This window comes from Pleurodeles waltl, chromosome 4_1 (genome assembly GCF_031143425.1).
Source record: "Pleurodeles waltl isolate 20211129_DDA chromosome 4_1, aPleWal1.hap1.20221129, whole genome shotgun sequence".
Lineage (NCBI taxonomy): Eukaryota > Metazoa > Chordata > Amphibia > Caudata > Salamandridae > Pleurodeles > Pleurodeles waltl.
In genome coordinates this window covers 840,278,527-840,292,520 of record NC_090442.1, presented here as the reverse complement: position 1 = coordinate 840,292,520, position 13,994 = coordinate 840,278,527, and the positions used below count along the sequence as shown (strand labels likewise).

The window sequence follows — 13,994 nt, the reverse complement described above, 5'->3', positions numbered from 1 at the left end:
TTCTTTCTTTTCCTTGCTGGAGATTGTGAATCTGATGAGGGAAGAGCCCTCTTCTCATCAACATTTTACTCATCAGGAAGATGAACTTGCTCTTCTGCCCTTACTTCCAGAAGATCTGTTTTTGACTGTGGCTCCTGTTTGTGACTTTCCTGCAATGATTCTGTTTGCGGCTGGAACACTTTCATTTCAGATTCACTGCTTTCTATGACAGCAGTTACTGCAGCACTGAGAGGCATGGCTTAGGCTCTGGTGCTGTTGATGCAGGAATGATCCTCCCAGCCTCTTTCCATCCAGAGAAGGGTGCAGTAGGTATGTCATGTTCCTGAGAAAGGATGATGGCTTTATACTACCAGTGGCAACAGGCTGCTTCTTCTCCTCCACGTAAGTCACTTTCTTGTCAGGAACCTCTTTCTTTGGGGCCATCTTTTTAGCACTCGCATTTGGCACCAAACAAGAGCAGAAGCACTTAGCAGAAGATGACCAAGACATTACTGTCAGCTAATTTGTGTCAGTACTATGTGTAATGTCTTACTGTGAACCTGCAAGCAACATAAAAAGTCAGTGAAACATAGGCAATCAGAATATAGCCAATGTAACAAGAGTGGAATCATCATCATAATCATCTCAAACACTTAACAATAGTTTACCAGAACCATGCATAAACTATTTTTTTCACAACAACATTACACAGGAAAAAGTTTGGTTTGTGTCCCTCCAGAGTCATGGGATCCCTATGCGAGGCAGGCCATGCAGAGAAAATTAATAAATTATTTATTTAATTGCTGGTGTCCATCCAGGGTCATGTGACTCCCTATAGGAGGCTGGAGGTGTATGGAAAAAAATATGTAATTATTTTTTTAATTGCTGGTGTCCACCGAGGGCCATGGAACCCATATGGGAGACAGGGGAAGGCAGGCAAAGATAATAAAAACAATAAATAATTGCTGATGCCCCACCAGGACCATGGGGGCTCTTTGGGAGGCAGCTCAAACTGACAAAATACAATAAATACTTGGTAGCGCCGCTTCAGGGCCCATGGAGACTCTGTGGGAGGTAGGCAAAAATAAACAATAAACATAAAAAAATTGCTAGTGCCCTTGGGGACTCTATAGGAGGTGGGGGGGCAAAAATAAACACATGAATACAAAAACAACAGTACTGTACTACAATCAGCCACAAGTACACAAACAGAAAAATTAACAAACATAGCCCTTTTTTACCAATGTTCCAAAAAATGGCTTATAAAAGTTCAAGTAAAGGACTGAAACACACGCTGACTAAATAATGATGGTAGATAGCACATAGAGGCATGGAGAACAAGACAATATAGCCACCAAACAAACGTACTTAACTGGCTCCACAAGATGGTGGCCAGTGCATAGCCAGGAAAGAAGGAGACATAAAGAACAAAAGACAGATTGCTGGCCTATGTTAAACACTGTACACACTGCCTACACATAACAGTCAATGCCACATGGCCGGCAAGGAAGGAGGCATGGAGAACAAAGGAGACAGTTGCCCTGTCTTGCTTGGAGCACCTTCCCACTGAAAAATATTGTGTAGCATTGCAGGGAAAGGACAGAGTCGATATTATTTACCCAATGTGTCTGGGCCCACAGTGCAACTGCTCTTTACCCAGCACTGTTAAATCATCAATGCCAAAAACGAAAATTAAATTAAAGTTTTAAAATTCCCCAACTGCAATATATCAACCATGTCACACATGGACAAAGTACAAAAAATATTGTGTGGAAGAAGGTAGCTGAGAACGAAGGAAGATATCTGGCTATAGTGCGGATAAAAAATAACACACATTTTGCATTTAATCCAAGGGTGTCCACCAAAATTCCCTAAACGTTTTAAACAAACATATAGCACAACAGCAGTGAGAAGAAAATATGAAAAAATACCCCCTAAGCCTAATGCATGACAGACTAAACTCTAAACAGTAAAACAACATCACAGCAAAATAAGCAAATCACTGCAAAATTAACAAAGCCCACACAATGAAATGGATAAAAGTATTTATTTACACCTGACATCCATTATTAAAAAATTCTAACATTTTTGCTTAAAAAAGTTATTCTCACGTGAGCCCCTACTCCAGTCCAAACTGCAGACCACCCACCAACAAGGATAAAAAAAATAAAAAAATGAACAACAACTTCTGGTGCATATCCTCCCTCAAACACCATTTTATTCTTAAATGTGCTGCACTGAACTTACTTGAGTTTCCTTAAAAAGATATGATTACAAGGGCGTGGATGCAGCAGAGATTGCCGACAAAGAGAGTGATTCTTTCCCTCCAAAATCTGTAACCATGCATCACAAGAGTAAAGAGAAATTGCCAAATTACTCCTATTACTCCAGCATAATTAAAATTACGACCAGGCCTATTATATACTTGGTAGGTGCTCCTGCTTCGTGGTTGCAGAAACGAAAAGCGGATTTTTTACTATTCATCTGTCAGCAGCTCACCCTTTGTTCTTCATGGTCACTACATAGTCCTTATTCTGCCTTAGAAGTAATGTTATGAACCCAGCAACTCGTATTATCATTCTCTATTTTTCATAAAAACATTGTTTCAGTTTGAACAAAGTGAGTTCTCTTCATCCTTAACGGGGTAGTTGCTCCCTAATTTCATTAATCAGTCTTTGGCTTGAATGTTTCATTTTATTAGCGTGTGCCAAGTAAGTTACAGGCATATTTATGGCCCCACTTGCTTTGCGTTTGCAGGACGCAACGTGGTGCTTGTGCGATGCAACTCTTAAGGCAGATTTAACACAATGGAGTGCCAATTGCTGCATTGCGTTACTCTGCCCTGGCAAGGTGTTTCATGGGCATTGCATGGGTGTTCCCACACAACTCACATGGATTTTGATTCATTCCCAGATTTACCAGAACTGGTAAACCTGGAAATACGCCAAAATGCTATACTCTCCTGGGGAAGTGTTACAAGGAGAATATCTTTATTGGTCCTCGTTACTTCCTCTTTCTATGTGTGCTGCATTCTGCAGCACACATTGATAGAGGAATAAGCCTCAGGGGATTCCTCAGGGGATTGTTTTTGTGCAGGAAGGAGCCCCTTACTGCACAAAAACAATCCTGCATGCAACAGAGCAACCCTTGCACCATGCTGCAAGGCTGCCTGCATTGGCGCTAGGCAGCCAAAAAGGCACCAGTGCAGGTAAAAAGGCAGGAATGCACCCTATTGCCTTAAATACAGTGCATTCCTGTCCTTTCCCTGCCATGCAGTGCAGCACAGTGACTTGCTGTGCTGCACTACATGACTTGGCCATAAATATGGCCCTTAATTCTTTAGTCAATTGCCCCTTACTATTGCTCTTTGGGCCCAATTTATGGGTTACTACCTTCACTCCAAAGTTACTCCACCCACCATTTAGATATGTGTTAGGCCAGCGGACATATTTAACATTTCCAGGAACCACTGTCACAGCGATTCCTTGAAATCCACTGAAAGTTTGACTCTGTCAACAAGACGAAGCGGTACGTCAAACTTTCCAGTTTTTTTTTATTTTCAATAACAAAACCCCAAAGTGGCATCTTGTTTTTTTAAAATAAGAAAAACAATACCTCCACCACTAGGGGCTATCTCCCATGGCGAGAGGGTAATTTTGCAGTTTTTACTGCACTTTGCCACAAGGGTATTCCTGGCAGCAACAGGCAGTGAAAACTGACATGTATGTTCGCCCATCTAAATCAGGTGAACAGACATACAAGTCAACCTCCGACAGCCTTTACTCCATCCGAGGGGTGTATCCACAGCGCAACATCTGTTGGGACCGAGTACTCTTTCCGCCAACATATCAATTAGGCCCTTTGTCTTACTATTCGCTGCTAGGACAACAAATTCTCCCACTTGTACAGGCCTTCAGTGCATCCCAATTTGATGCTAGTCTCCCTTTCCTCATCAAGGTAAAAACAATCCGTAACTCCTGTTACCACCTTACATAAATTAGGTACCTCAGTATAGCCTCATTTAGCCTCCATTGATAAGGACCCTTACTGTGTTCTCCACCTCTCCATCTGATCTCCACAGGTGTATAATCAGATATCGATGTAAATATAATTTCTGTTTTCTGAAAATCCATTATCAACTTTCCTGCAATAAAGATGTAATCTATCCTAGTGTAGACTATGTACATATGAGAAAGAATAGAAATCTTTAATGTCAGACTATAGGTATCTACAAGAGTCAATGAGTTCCAACTTTTGGATGAGGTATTTTAATTTTTTTGATTGAAGCCTTGACAGAAAGGCTATTGTAATTGGATTAGTCCCCATCAACAGTAAAATCTCACCAATTAAAAGCTCTTCTTCTGTCTACTGGGTTAGTTTAGGCAGAAGGTTTGTTAAGAACTTATCTCGACTGGCATTTGAAATGTATGAACAGACTAGCATCTATCCTCTTACCATTCAAATCTACAGTAATCATTATACAGCTCCCATTTTGGACCCTTTCATATTGTTAGGCTGAAATACTTGCTGGGTACTTTCTTACCAAGCCTTATCTTGGGTGCAGTGCTATTATTTTTTTTATGTTTGCAGTCATGCTTGTTGGGGGGAGTTTGGTCTGGCCACAATCCCATACTCTTGTCTGGTTATTGGCTGCCGCGTTGACAGTGTGTGCTGTCTAGCCCAGCTCAACAATAGTGGCAGTAGGTAATTCAAGTAGGAGGGAGGCGAACAGGCCACACACACACATCTCACACATCTACATGCACACTCACTCACACCCCCATGCATACACAAGCATGCATCATACACCCATTATTCACAAGCATACACGCACTCACACACCCCCTCTACATATACACATGCACACCCCCATGCACCCACACAACACCCCCCCACCCCCCTCCCCTAACGGACGATCGACTTACCTGTTCCGTCGATCCTCCGGGAGGGTACGGGAGCCAAGGGGGCAGCTCCGCCGACACCACACCGCCAACAGAACACCGCCGGACGTGATTCGCTGGGCGGTGTTCTGTTGGCGTGGCGGTGGAGGTGGAGCAACCTCCACTTCCCCACCTCCCGCCAGTATGGCTGTTGGAAGCTCACCGTCGGTAAAAGGACGGAGAGCTGCCAACAGTCATAATAGGCCGAGCGGAAAACCGCCACCACTGGCGGTCTTCCACACAGCGGTACCTCGGTGCCTCGGTGGTCTTCAAAAAAGACCGCCGAGGTTGTAATGACCCCCACAGTCTTGTAAAGCCCGACATTGCGCTCCACACACCCATTCACAACAGGCACTCACAAATACACATACATTCATACATACACACATGCACGCACATATCAAACATTAAAATTAAAAAAACCTTCCTGCTTGCAGCAGATATTTTGGCCTCGACGTACTTGCAGGATTAGGACTTCCACCTCCTCTCACTGGCTGACCTTAGGTCAACCAATGAGAGGAGGCGGTCATCCCTACCTCGCCACAGAGTTGGATGAGGTCAGTGAGACTTGCTGACCCCACCCTAGTCTGTGATGAGGAGCCATCGATAGACACTTGGCCCTGGGCATTTCAGGACTTGCTAGAGATGTCTGCGTTTTCGTATTCTTATTTAGTCCAAGACACACTGGTTCTTGTTATTGCTAAACAAACAAATTGCTAGGGATGTCAACATTTTGTTCCTTTAATAGATTCCATTAGAGGAATACCCAATTGACATTCCCAGCAACCTCATTCACCTACCAAGTTGCTGATTAGTTTCAGAGCACCTAGCAACTTCCTTGTACTTGCTGCTAGGTCCCTGCTGAAATGCTAATTCAGAGCATCTAGAAACTTTGGTAAAGACAATAAATCCAGTTTATAACTGCCATTTCGTGCCAGACCAATTGGATTTGCCAATACTTTTTATTTGGTGTTGAAAGAAAGCTTAACCTTTAATAAGAAATAGAGAAATAACATATGGTCCTAGCCAGACTTCTATTATATTTGCCTGTTTCTGTTCCTTACTCGTTTCCTGGTCTGCCCATTATCTGTCATCTTTCGTGTAGATACGCACTTCAGGCACTGCATCCAGATCGTTGTCACCTAACAGTATCAGTAGACCGTTCCCCACCTTTGCCGATGTTAAGGTGCTCTCTGTAATTCCACATTTCTAATACAGACTTCAGGGGAAGAGGGATCTCTAACTGGTGTGTTTTGTTCCACCACTAGGATGCAATACTGTCTTCTCTTCATGAGCCTGATGCTTACATGTCCTGGAAGAGCAACACTCAACTGTCTTCGAAGTGTACATGAAATATGGATCTCACATTCAGTATTATTCATTCTTTTTTGGATATCTTCACTAAAATGTTTCTGCAGCGATCTGTCTTCTTTATGCCTTTTGTACCCACCGTTTGTGCCCTTGAAGTTCCAATCTGGACTGATTCATAGTGTAGTATTGCTCTCCAGAGCTTACCAAGCCAGGTTTGGTGATCCCTGCCTTCTATGTGTCCTACCACATTGAGGAATCTTTTATTCTCCATTATTAGCATTTTCTCCAGGTCTTCAGAGCTATCGAAAAAGTAGGAGGGGTTTCATGCATGCTGTGGATGTCATGGCAGTATTTCCCCTGCACAGTAAGTAAAGCAGAGGCCCCAACTGCGAGTTGTGCAGAACAACTGTGTGGAATTCAGCTCTGCACAATTATAAGTGCCACAGTGTACCTGCACCTGAATTAGAGAGGAACGCTTGACTCTATTTTACTAACAACAAAAAACAGCCAGTAAAATTAGACTTAAAATGGGCTGCAGTTGAGCCTGGTTCCAGTGTCTGGCCCATGCCTAACACTCTACCAAAGCACAGGAAAGAATGTTAAAGCCAAGGAACATCTTAATGTTCTCTCATTCAACCTTTTATCTCATCCTACTGCACTGCACTTCACCGCCCTGCACTGGACGACTCACAGACATTTGCCACTTACTGAAAGCAAGTTGTAAATGCTTACAATTACCCCCATAGAATTGTGAATTCCATGTGGAACACCACTGATAAATGCAGGTCCTCCCCTTTCCGGGAGTTTAACTTTCCAAATTTTTCTATTTTTGCAGATTTAAAAAAAATGTATAGTGAAAACTTGACCTGAAGGTACTGGAGTGCTTTACATGACCATCAGTTACGTTACACAAGGACACATTCATTTTTGGTAGTCACGGGAGGTTAAGGGGGTCATTACGAGTCTGGTGACCACTAGACTGCCAGACTCGCAGATAGCCGTCAGACCACTGCCAATGCGGTAGTCCGAGCAGTGGGGCCGCCAGGGCACCGCCAGCTCTGCCAGGATCAGAGATCCTGGTGGTCTGGAGGTGGTGGCCATTCTTATCTGCCAGGGCAGCGCTGCAAGAAGTGCTGGCCTGGGGATTATGACCCCCTTCTCAGCCAGTGGTTTCATGGTGGTACCACCGCCATGAAAATGCTGGCAAGGAACCGGTGAAGGGGGCATCGGGGGGGCTACACTGTCCATGCAGTTGGCATGGGCAGTGCAGAGGCCCTCCTGGCCAGCACCCTTGCAATGTTTACTGTCTGCTTTCAGACAGTGGACATTGCGAGGGTGCTGGTGCGCCCTGCAGGTGACAGCATTGCCGCCAGCTCTATTACAAGCTGGAGACAATGGTGTAGCCTGTATTTTGCTAGGCCAGTGGGCAGAAACTCAGGTTTCCACCTGCTGACCTAGTGGGAATCTCTTAATGGGGCCGGCGGGGAGGTAGCCTGTGTGGCGGCAACCTCCCCGTCGGACGTTCGGCAGATGGTAAAAACCGTCCGCCAAACTCATAATGACCCTCAAAGTGTCTGATTTAGATCTTGTGGTGGGGTTACCCTGTCACAGTTCCGTAGGCTATAATGGAACTGTAATACAACAGACGAGATATCTGTCATGTTTGTGATGGAGTAAAGCCTGTCGCCAAGATCTAAATCAGGCTCCAAGTAATTTACCGAGAATCACAGGATGCTGAGACTCGAATCTAGTGCCCCAGCTCCACAGGAGGCATCTCTGCCCTTACCACTTCCTCTCCCCTTATAATCAATATATATTTGAATAGCGTGGCCACTAGCCTCTGTTAAGCTACTTCAAAATACTGTGGATTGTTTTTCTCATTTTTATTTGCCACATAATTTACATTATTTGAAAAATACATCACACAAAAAATTTGCAGTGATGGCTTCAGTGCATGTACACAACACAAATCAAGAGAAAAGTCATTTTTAGTTGTTTTTCAGACCCTCACCCACTTTATTAGTGGCATTTGTCATCAAAGGGAGTTATGGGCTCAACCATATTCTATGGAGATCTTCTGATATTAATCCTCCAGGGTCTTAAGAATAAATATAGTCAGGGACACCATGATTTCCCTTTAATCTTAGGTGCCCTTAGTATGGTTAAAAATATGTGCATGGATGTCTGTAAGATATAGGCTCTCGTTATGAACACGGCGGTCAAAGCCGCCGTGTTCATGCTGGCGGTCAAACTACTGACCGCCAGTGCCCCCGGATCCCCGCCGGCCGTATAATGAACATTCCTGTGGGGCGGCCGGCGTAAACATTGTTTCCGCCCGCCAGCCCAGAGGAATGCCTGGCCGGGACATTGACAGCGGCTCCACATGGAGCCGCTGCCAATGCCTCTGTGCGGCGGGTGCAGCTTCACCTGTCACACAGATCACTGCGCATAAATCGGGCAGTGACCTGCCCGATGGGGCACTGCACAGGGGGCCCTGCACTACCCATGCCAAGTCCCTGGGGGTGCCCCGGAGCACCCCTTCTGCCAACATTTCCCTGGTGGGGAAACCCGCCAGGGAAAGGCTGGAGGCCTAGGGCTCATTATCCTAGGGGCAGCACGGCTGCCCTGTTGGATAATGATTCCGACCGCCACCAGGCTGCCTGACGGAGGCAGCCTGGCGGTGAGTGAGGGCCGCACATGGCGGCCCTCATAGGGTTCATTATATGGCCCGCAGTGCCAGCTGGCGGGTTTTCCCGTCGGTATGGCGGGCCACACCGCCAGGTTCATAATGACCACCATAGTGTTCCTAGCCTCTCTATGAAGCCGTTTCAGCCTTACCTAAGTGACCTCTATGGATCTAACAAGCCTTTCTTCAGGACTGTCTCTAGACCATGGTTAAAGGTTAGCAACTAACCATTTGTAATTTCCCTATTAGCCAGACATACAACAAGAAACATAACATGCATGTAGGCGTACTCCCTTCTTCAAATGAGCATGTCATAATGCCCTAAGCTAGTATTCTGTAATACTTCATAGGAGGTAGGGGGGGCATGCCTCTGTAGTCACACTTTCCTCAAGGGTGGCATGTCCCAATATACACCTACATTCCACCCCAATCTCTTCCGGTCTGCCCTTGTTATTTAGGAAAGTCAGAAAAGAAGCAAAAAAAAGTGAGAGATGAATACACCATTCAAATATAGTGCTTGATCTGAGCCAGTGGTTGCTGGTGGGGGCCACCGGTGCTTATTTCTCCTCATCAGATGTTTCCGGAAGCCAAGAGAGGGAACAGACCCAAAGGGGAAAGAACAAGGAAGAGAAAGATGGAAACACTGTCACAAAGGGAGAAAGCAGGACCTTGCAGTAGTGAGGTAAAGTGGGATGAGTGTCTGGTAGGGTATTAAAGAGGCCTGAGGTAGATACTAGACTATGCTGCTTTGGTATTTAGCGCACTGCGTTATACATTACTGGCCGTGGGCTTCTGTGCAGAGCTTTGGGCCGCAGCAATCATTATCCTACAAATTAAACACTGAGTATATAAGTTGATACTTTTACATCTATCCGCTATGCAAACCAGCAGTTTACAGATTTGTTACAACAAGAAGTGATTTTATATATATATAAATGTATATATGTGAACAAGGGAGCCATGTCTCCTGAAACGCGTTAGAGAGAGAGAGTTATTTTTTGCTGTTTTTGTTTATTCTGCTTTATTAAATTAATTTTTTCGATTGTGACACTAGTGGCTGTAACATTGTCTTCTTTTTAAGAAGTAATTTGCTGAATTTACTAGGGCTCGCGAACCTGTTACAGCCTGCCGCGTTTGGGGCTGACTGATTTGCGTTCTTTTTTAGTTTGCATATATATATATATATATATATATATATATATATATATGTATATATATATATATATATATATATATATATATATATATATATATATATATATGTATATATATCCAAAAAACAACACAGTTAACAAACGGCACTCCAAGCAGCTTTGATGTTTACTGTTTACATATTGGTAAGGTTATGTTTGGTTATTATAGTAAATGAGCCATCAGAGGTTCTATAATTTTGTCTTGCTTTTTAATATTGGCCGACGCTCCCGGGATGAATATAGGAATTGATTTGAAATGTAAAATCTACATAAAAACATAAAACACAAAATTTGTAAAAATAAAAAACTGAAAAGAGGGGACCTATTATTATGTGGCCACTAATGGGTGGGTTGATGTCACCATGAGGTTTGTTTAGATTAGAGTAATCAATATACATTTTGAATGTATTTGTTTTGTTAATAGTATTCCAATATAAAACGTCTTGAGTATAATGGTTATGGTCACAATCTCTGATTTTTGGATATTATGATTTTGGGGTATTCATGTATATGTGTTTGGAGGTATGTAGGATTTCTTTCATGTCTATGATGTTTAATGGTATATTTTATAGGGGGGGGCTTCTGTAATGATTTGGGCCAATGAAGAAAACCGTATAGGTCGAAACGCGTCACTTTTCGCAAGCTGATAATTTGTTATTTTGATAAAACTGTATAAGCCTTAAGTAAACATTGAAGTAAACATCAAAGCTGATTGGAGTGCCATTTGTGAACTGTGTTCTTTTTTGGATTTATTACGGATGCGCCCGTAGCTATGCACCGACTCCGCAAGGCACAATCAGGAAGAACAGCAGGAACTATATATATATATATATATATATATATAAGTATATATATATATATATATATATATATATATATATATATATATATATATATCTCCAAAACACAGCTTGCCGGTATATCCTGAGGCTGAGTCTGCAGTGATTTGATCAGGGTTTCGGCTACCCTTAATATCGCAATCACACTTTCCCAGCAAGAAAAGAACCACTCAAATCTCCTTATGAGTGCAAAGGGAGAGGCTTCATTAAAAAGCACCTTTGGACTCATAAGGAGATTTGAGTGGTTCTTCTCTTGCTATGAAAGTGTGTTTGCGAGATATATATATATATATATATATATATATATATATATATAGTGATTGTGAACCTCTATGTTTTTTTTAATTCCTGAATTTTTTAATGCCTTCATATTGGCCACATGAAACAACAAATTAAAAGTTATGGCAGTTTTCTTGAACTTCCGTAGATTAAAACAATGTTTGGTGGGGGAAAATTAGACTTACCACTGCATGGAATGCGGCAGATATTGTGACTTTTTGGAGTGCGGCCATCTTCACACCACCAACGGCTATTAATTTGGAGAATTCCGTAGTCTGTGCTCTTGTCACCTGGATTAAAGTTTACTGCTCCTGTGTTGAATCTACTTTCATAGTATGCAGTGCACACCCCTGTGAAAAAGTACAACATTAAAAGTTAAAATATATTTAATTGTGCAGTAGCTCCACGTTTACGGACTTTGGTGGCAGACTATGTAAGATTTGCCGCCATTTTAAGGTGTCTACATAAAAAAGATGCACGTTGTCTATTAATTTCAATGTAGAAAATCGTTCACTGCTTACTGCTTATTACACATTCACACTGTGCTTCTGTAAGACCGAGCGGTGCACCTGGTGTGCCATTTTGTATCAGCAGGTTACACTGAAGGAAGCTAAAAAGATTTCCCATTTGGCTCATTCGCCCCTCCTGTCACTTGTTCGACCTGGGTCTGTGGCAGGGCTTAGGGGGTTTAGAAACAGTATTTCTCTAAGGCTTGAGTTTGTCCTACTCATTCTCTTCCCTTGTTACCCTTAGGCAAAGGTAGAGATTAATGCCCACATCAAGACCGCTCCCCAGGCAGCACAATATCCTAACCCACCCCAGACATGCTACCTGGTCTTAGTGGGCCTTTGATCGAAGCTCCCCTCCACCCTCCCTTCTTTCAATAAGAGTCTGAGACCCTGTGTGGAGGTAAAAGGTCGCAGTTTATTAGCATTAAGTCATAAATCATTAGATGGTCATAAATCATCATAACAGTGATCGATGATTGATACACACCGTAAATCCTTCAAGAACATCATAAATCAATTAATAGTCCTAAATAATGGATCTCCAGCCTTAAACCAATTTGGCACCACCGAAAAAATGGCTCCCAGCCTGCCACTGCAGACTAGAAGGGCAATTTTTAAAACTGATAATTTGACTTTGCTCGGTATCCGATGCAAGCGCTCACGCCCGAGCATAATGGCTAAGCAAATGTGCAATCAGCTAGGCAAGCAGCGATTAGGGGGTCAGTGCTCATCCCCAGCTGTGTCCTTAGACTGAGGACTAATGGGCAGTTCAACATCCCTCCTTCTATGTATCTGCTAAAGTGCTTGATTACTGACACTCCCTCCTCTTCAGATCCTAAGGCCCACCTGCCCCTGCATGCCATTATGGGAAAATTACTACAGGAAGGTGAATGCATTTGGTGATCTCAAAGCTGCTCTGTTCTGTCCAGCAATGGTAAGTTTTGTGTAATTGTACTTGTGAAAGCCCATACCAGGGGCCTTATGTTTTATGGAATCACTTGTAAATGGGCTAGGGCCTTGTTACAACAGGCTTCAGAGCCACCCCTTGACAGGGAGTGAAAGGATGCAGGATTTTTCCTCATATAATGCCATATTTCGCGATGGTTGGATGAAGTTTTAGTACACTGGTTTCAATGTAATCCTGAATACCGCAAGCAGTGACTGGAAAGCAAGTGGTTAATCTTTGGCCCTTGATGTGCTCCTGCGCAGACATGGAAGGCTGCAACTTTAGTGACTTCTGTTCCATACAGTGTAGCTTGCGCCAGAGATGATGCGTTATGTGGCAGGTGCTTGCCGTATAATCATATGGAATACAAGAGCGGTGCAGATTTGTGTAAGGCGAATGACCTTTGCTACGGAGCTTTCCCGATGTCCGACTCTAGAGCTAATTGTATTCTCATTAACCTAAAGGCATATGGATGTTCCTGGGTAGGCATCAAAGTTTAACTCGCCTGTGAGGCATTCATTGAGGTCATACTTCCCTCTGATGCTTGCATCAGTCCCCAAATTGAAGTAGCATGCGTCATTCTGACAGGGCTATTACCTGCTATTCCTTTTCATCACTGGAATTCAGGATTAGTTCTGACACAGCCACTGAGAATAGTCTGCTGCTTTCCATGCCAGCAGTTGCTCCTCTGTGTAAGCATCGCACTTTCAGTTATGGCGCAGTGCCTGCAACTCCTCTGACCAATTAGAACACGTATACTTTACTGTATGCATATCCCCCAGTTCTATAACAGCCCGAAACTACGGGAGCTAAGCATTCTTTGGCCGGTGGCATTTCCCCAGCTACATGTGCGAGTCTGTGCGCATTCTCTCACTTTCCATCGCGTGCGTACCGTTAAACTAATAAAAGGAGATCTTCATCTCTGTTGCCTCATCTCAGTACAATTCCCCATGTGGTTTTACCTTTTTTAGAAAGATGGCCGGAGAATAAATACCTCTCCCGCAAGCAGCTCTTTGCCTAGCTCACTGTGCTTCTTTGCTTAATCTCTTGTAAAAGAGTGTCTGACGTCCATGCTGTTCATCTCTCTGGTAGGGTTTTCTCCCATGATGGCGTTCCCTTTTCTATTTCTGGGCAGACTAAGGGGGTCATTCTGACCCTGGCGGCCGGTGACCGCCAGGGTCACCGACCACGGGAGCACCGCCACAAGCTGGCGGTGCTCCCAAGGGCATTCTGACCGCGGCGGTTCAGCCTCATTGGGTGAGTTGTTACATTTCTGGCCTAGACCATGGGTGGAGTGTGGTAGACCATTCAG

The 13,994-nt window shown here is 43.6% G+C and overlaps 1 protein-coding gene across 1 annotated transcript in view; it reads right to left on the bottom strand.

Moving 5' to 3' along the window:
- LOC138288216 (lysozyme C-like) overlaps window positions 1-13,994 on the bottom strand; it is a 103,228-nt gene that overhangs the window by 70,892 nt on the left and 18,342 nt on the right. The window contains exon 2 of the mRNA XM_069229597.1: window positions 11,413-11,577. Coding sequence (XP_069085698.1) covers window positions 11,413-11,577 — 165 coding nt within the window. The remainder of the gene's footprint in view (window positions 1-11,412; window positions 11,578-13,994) is intronic.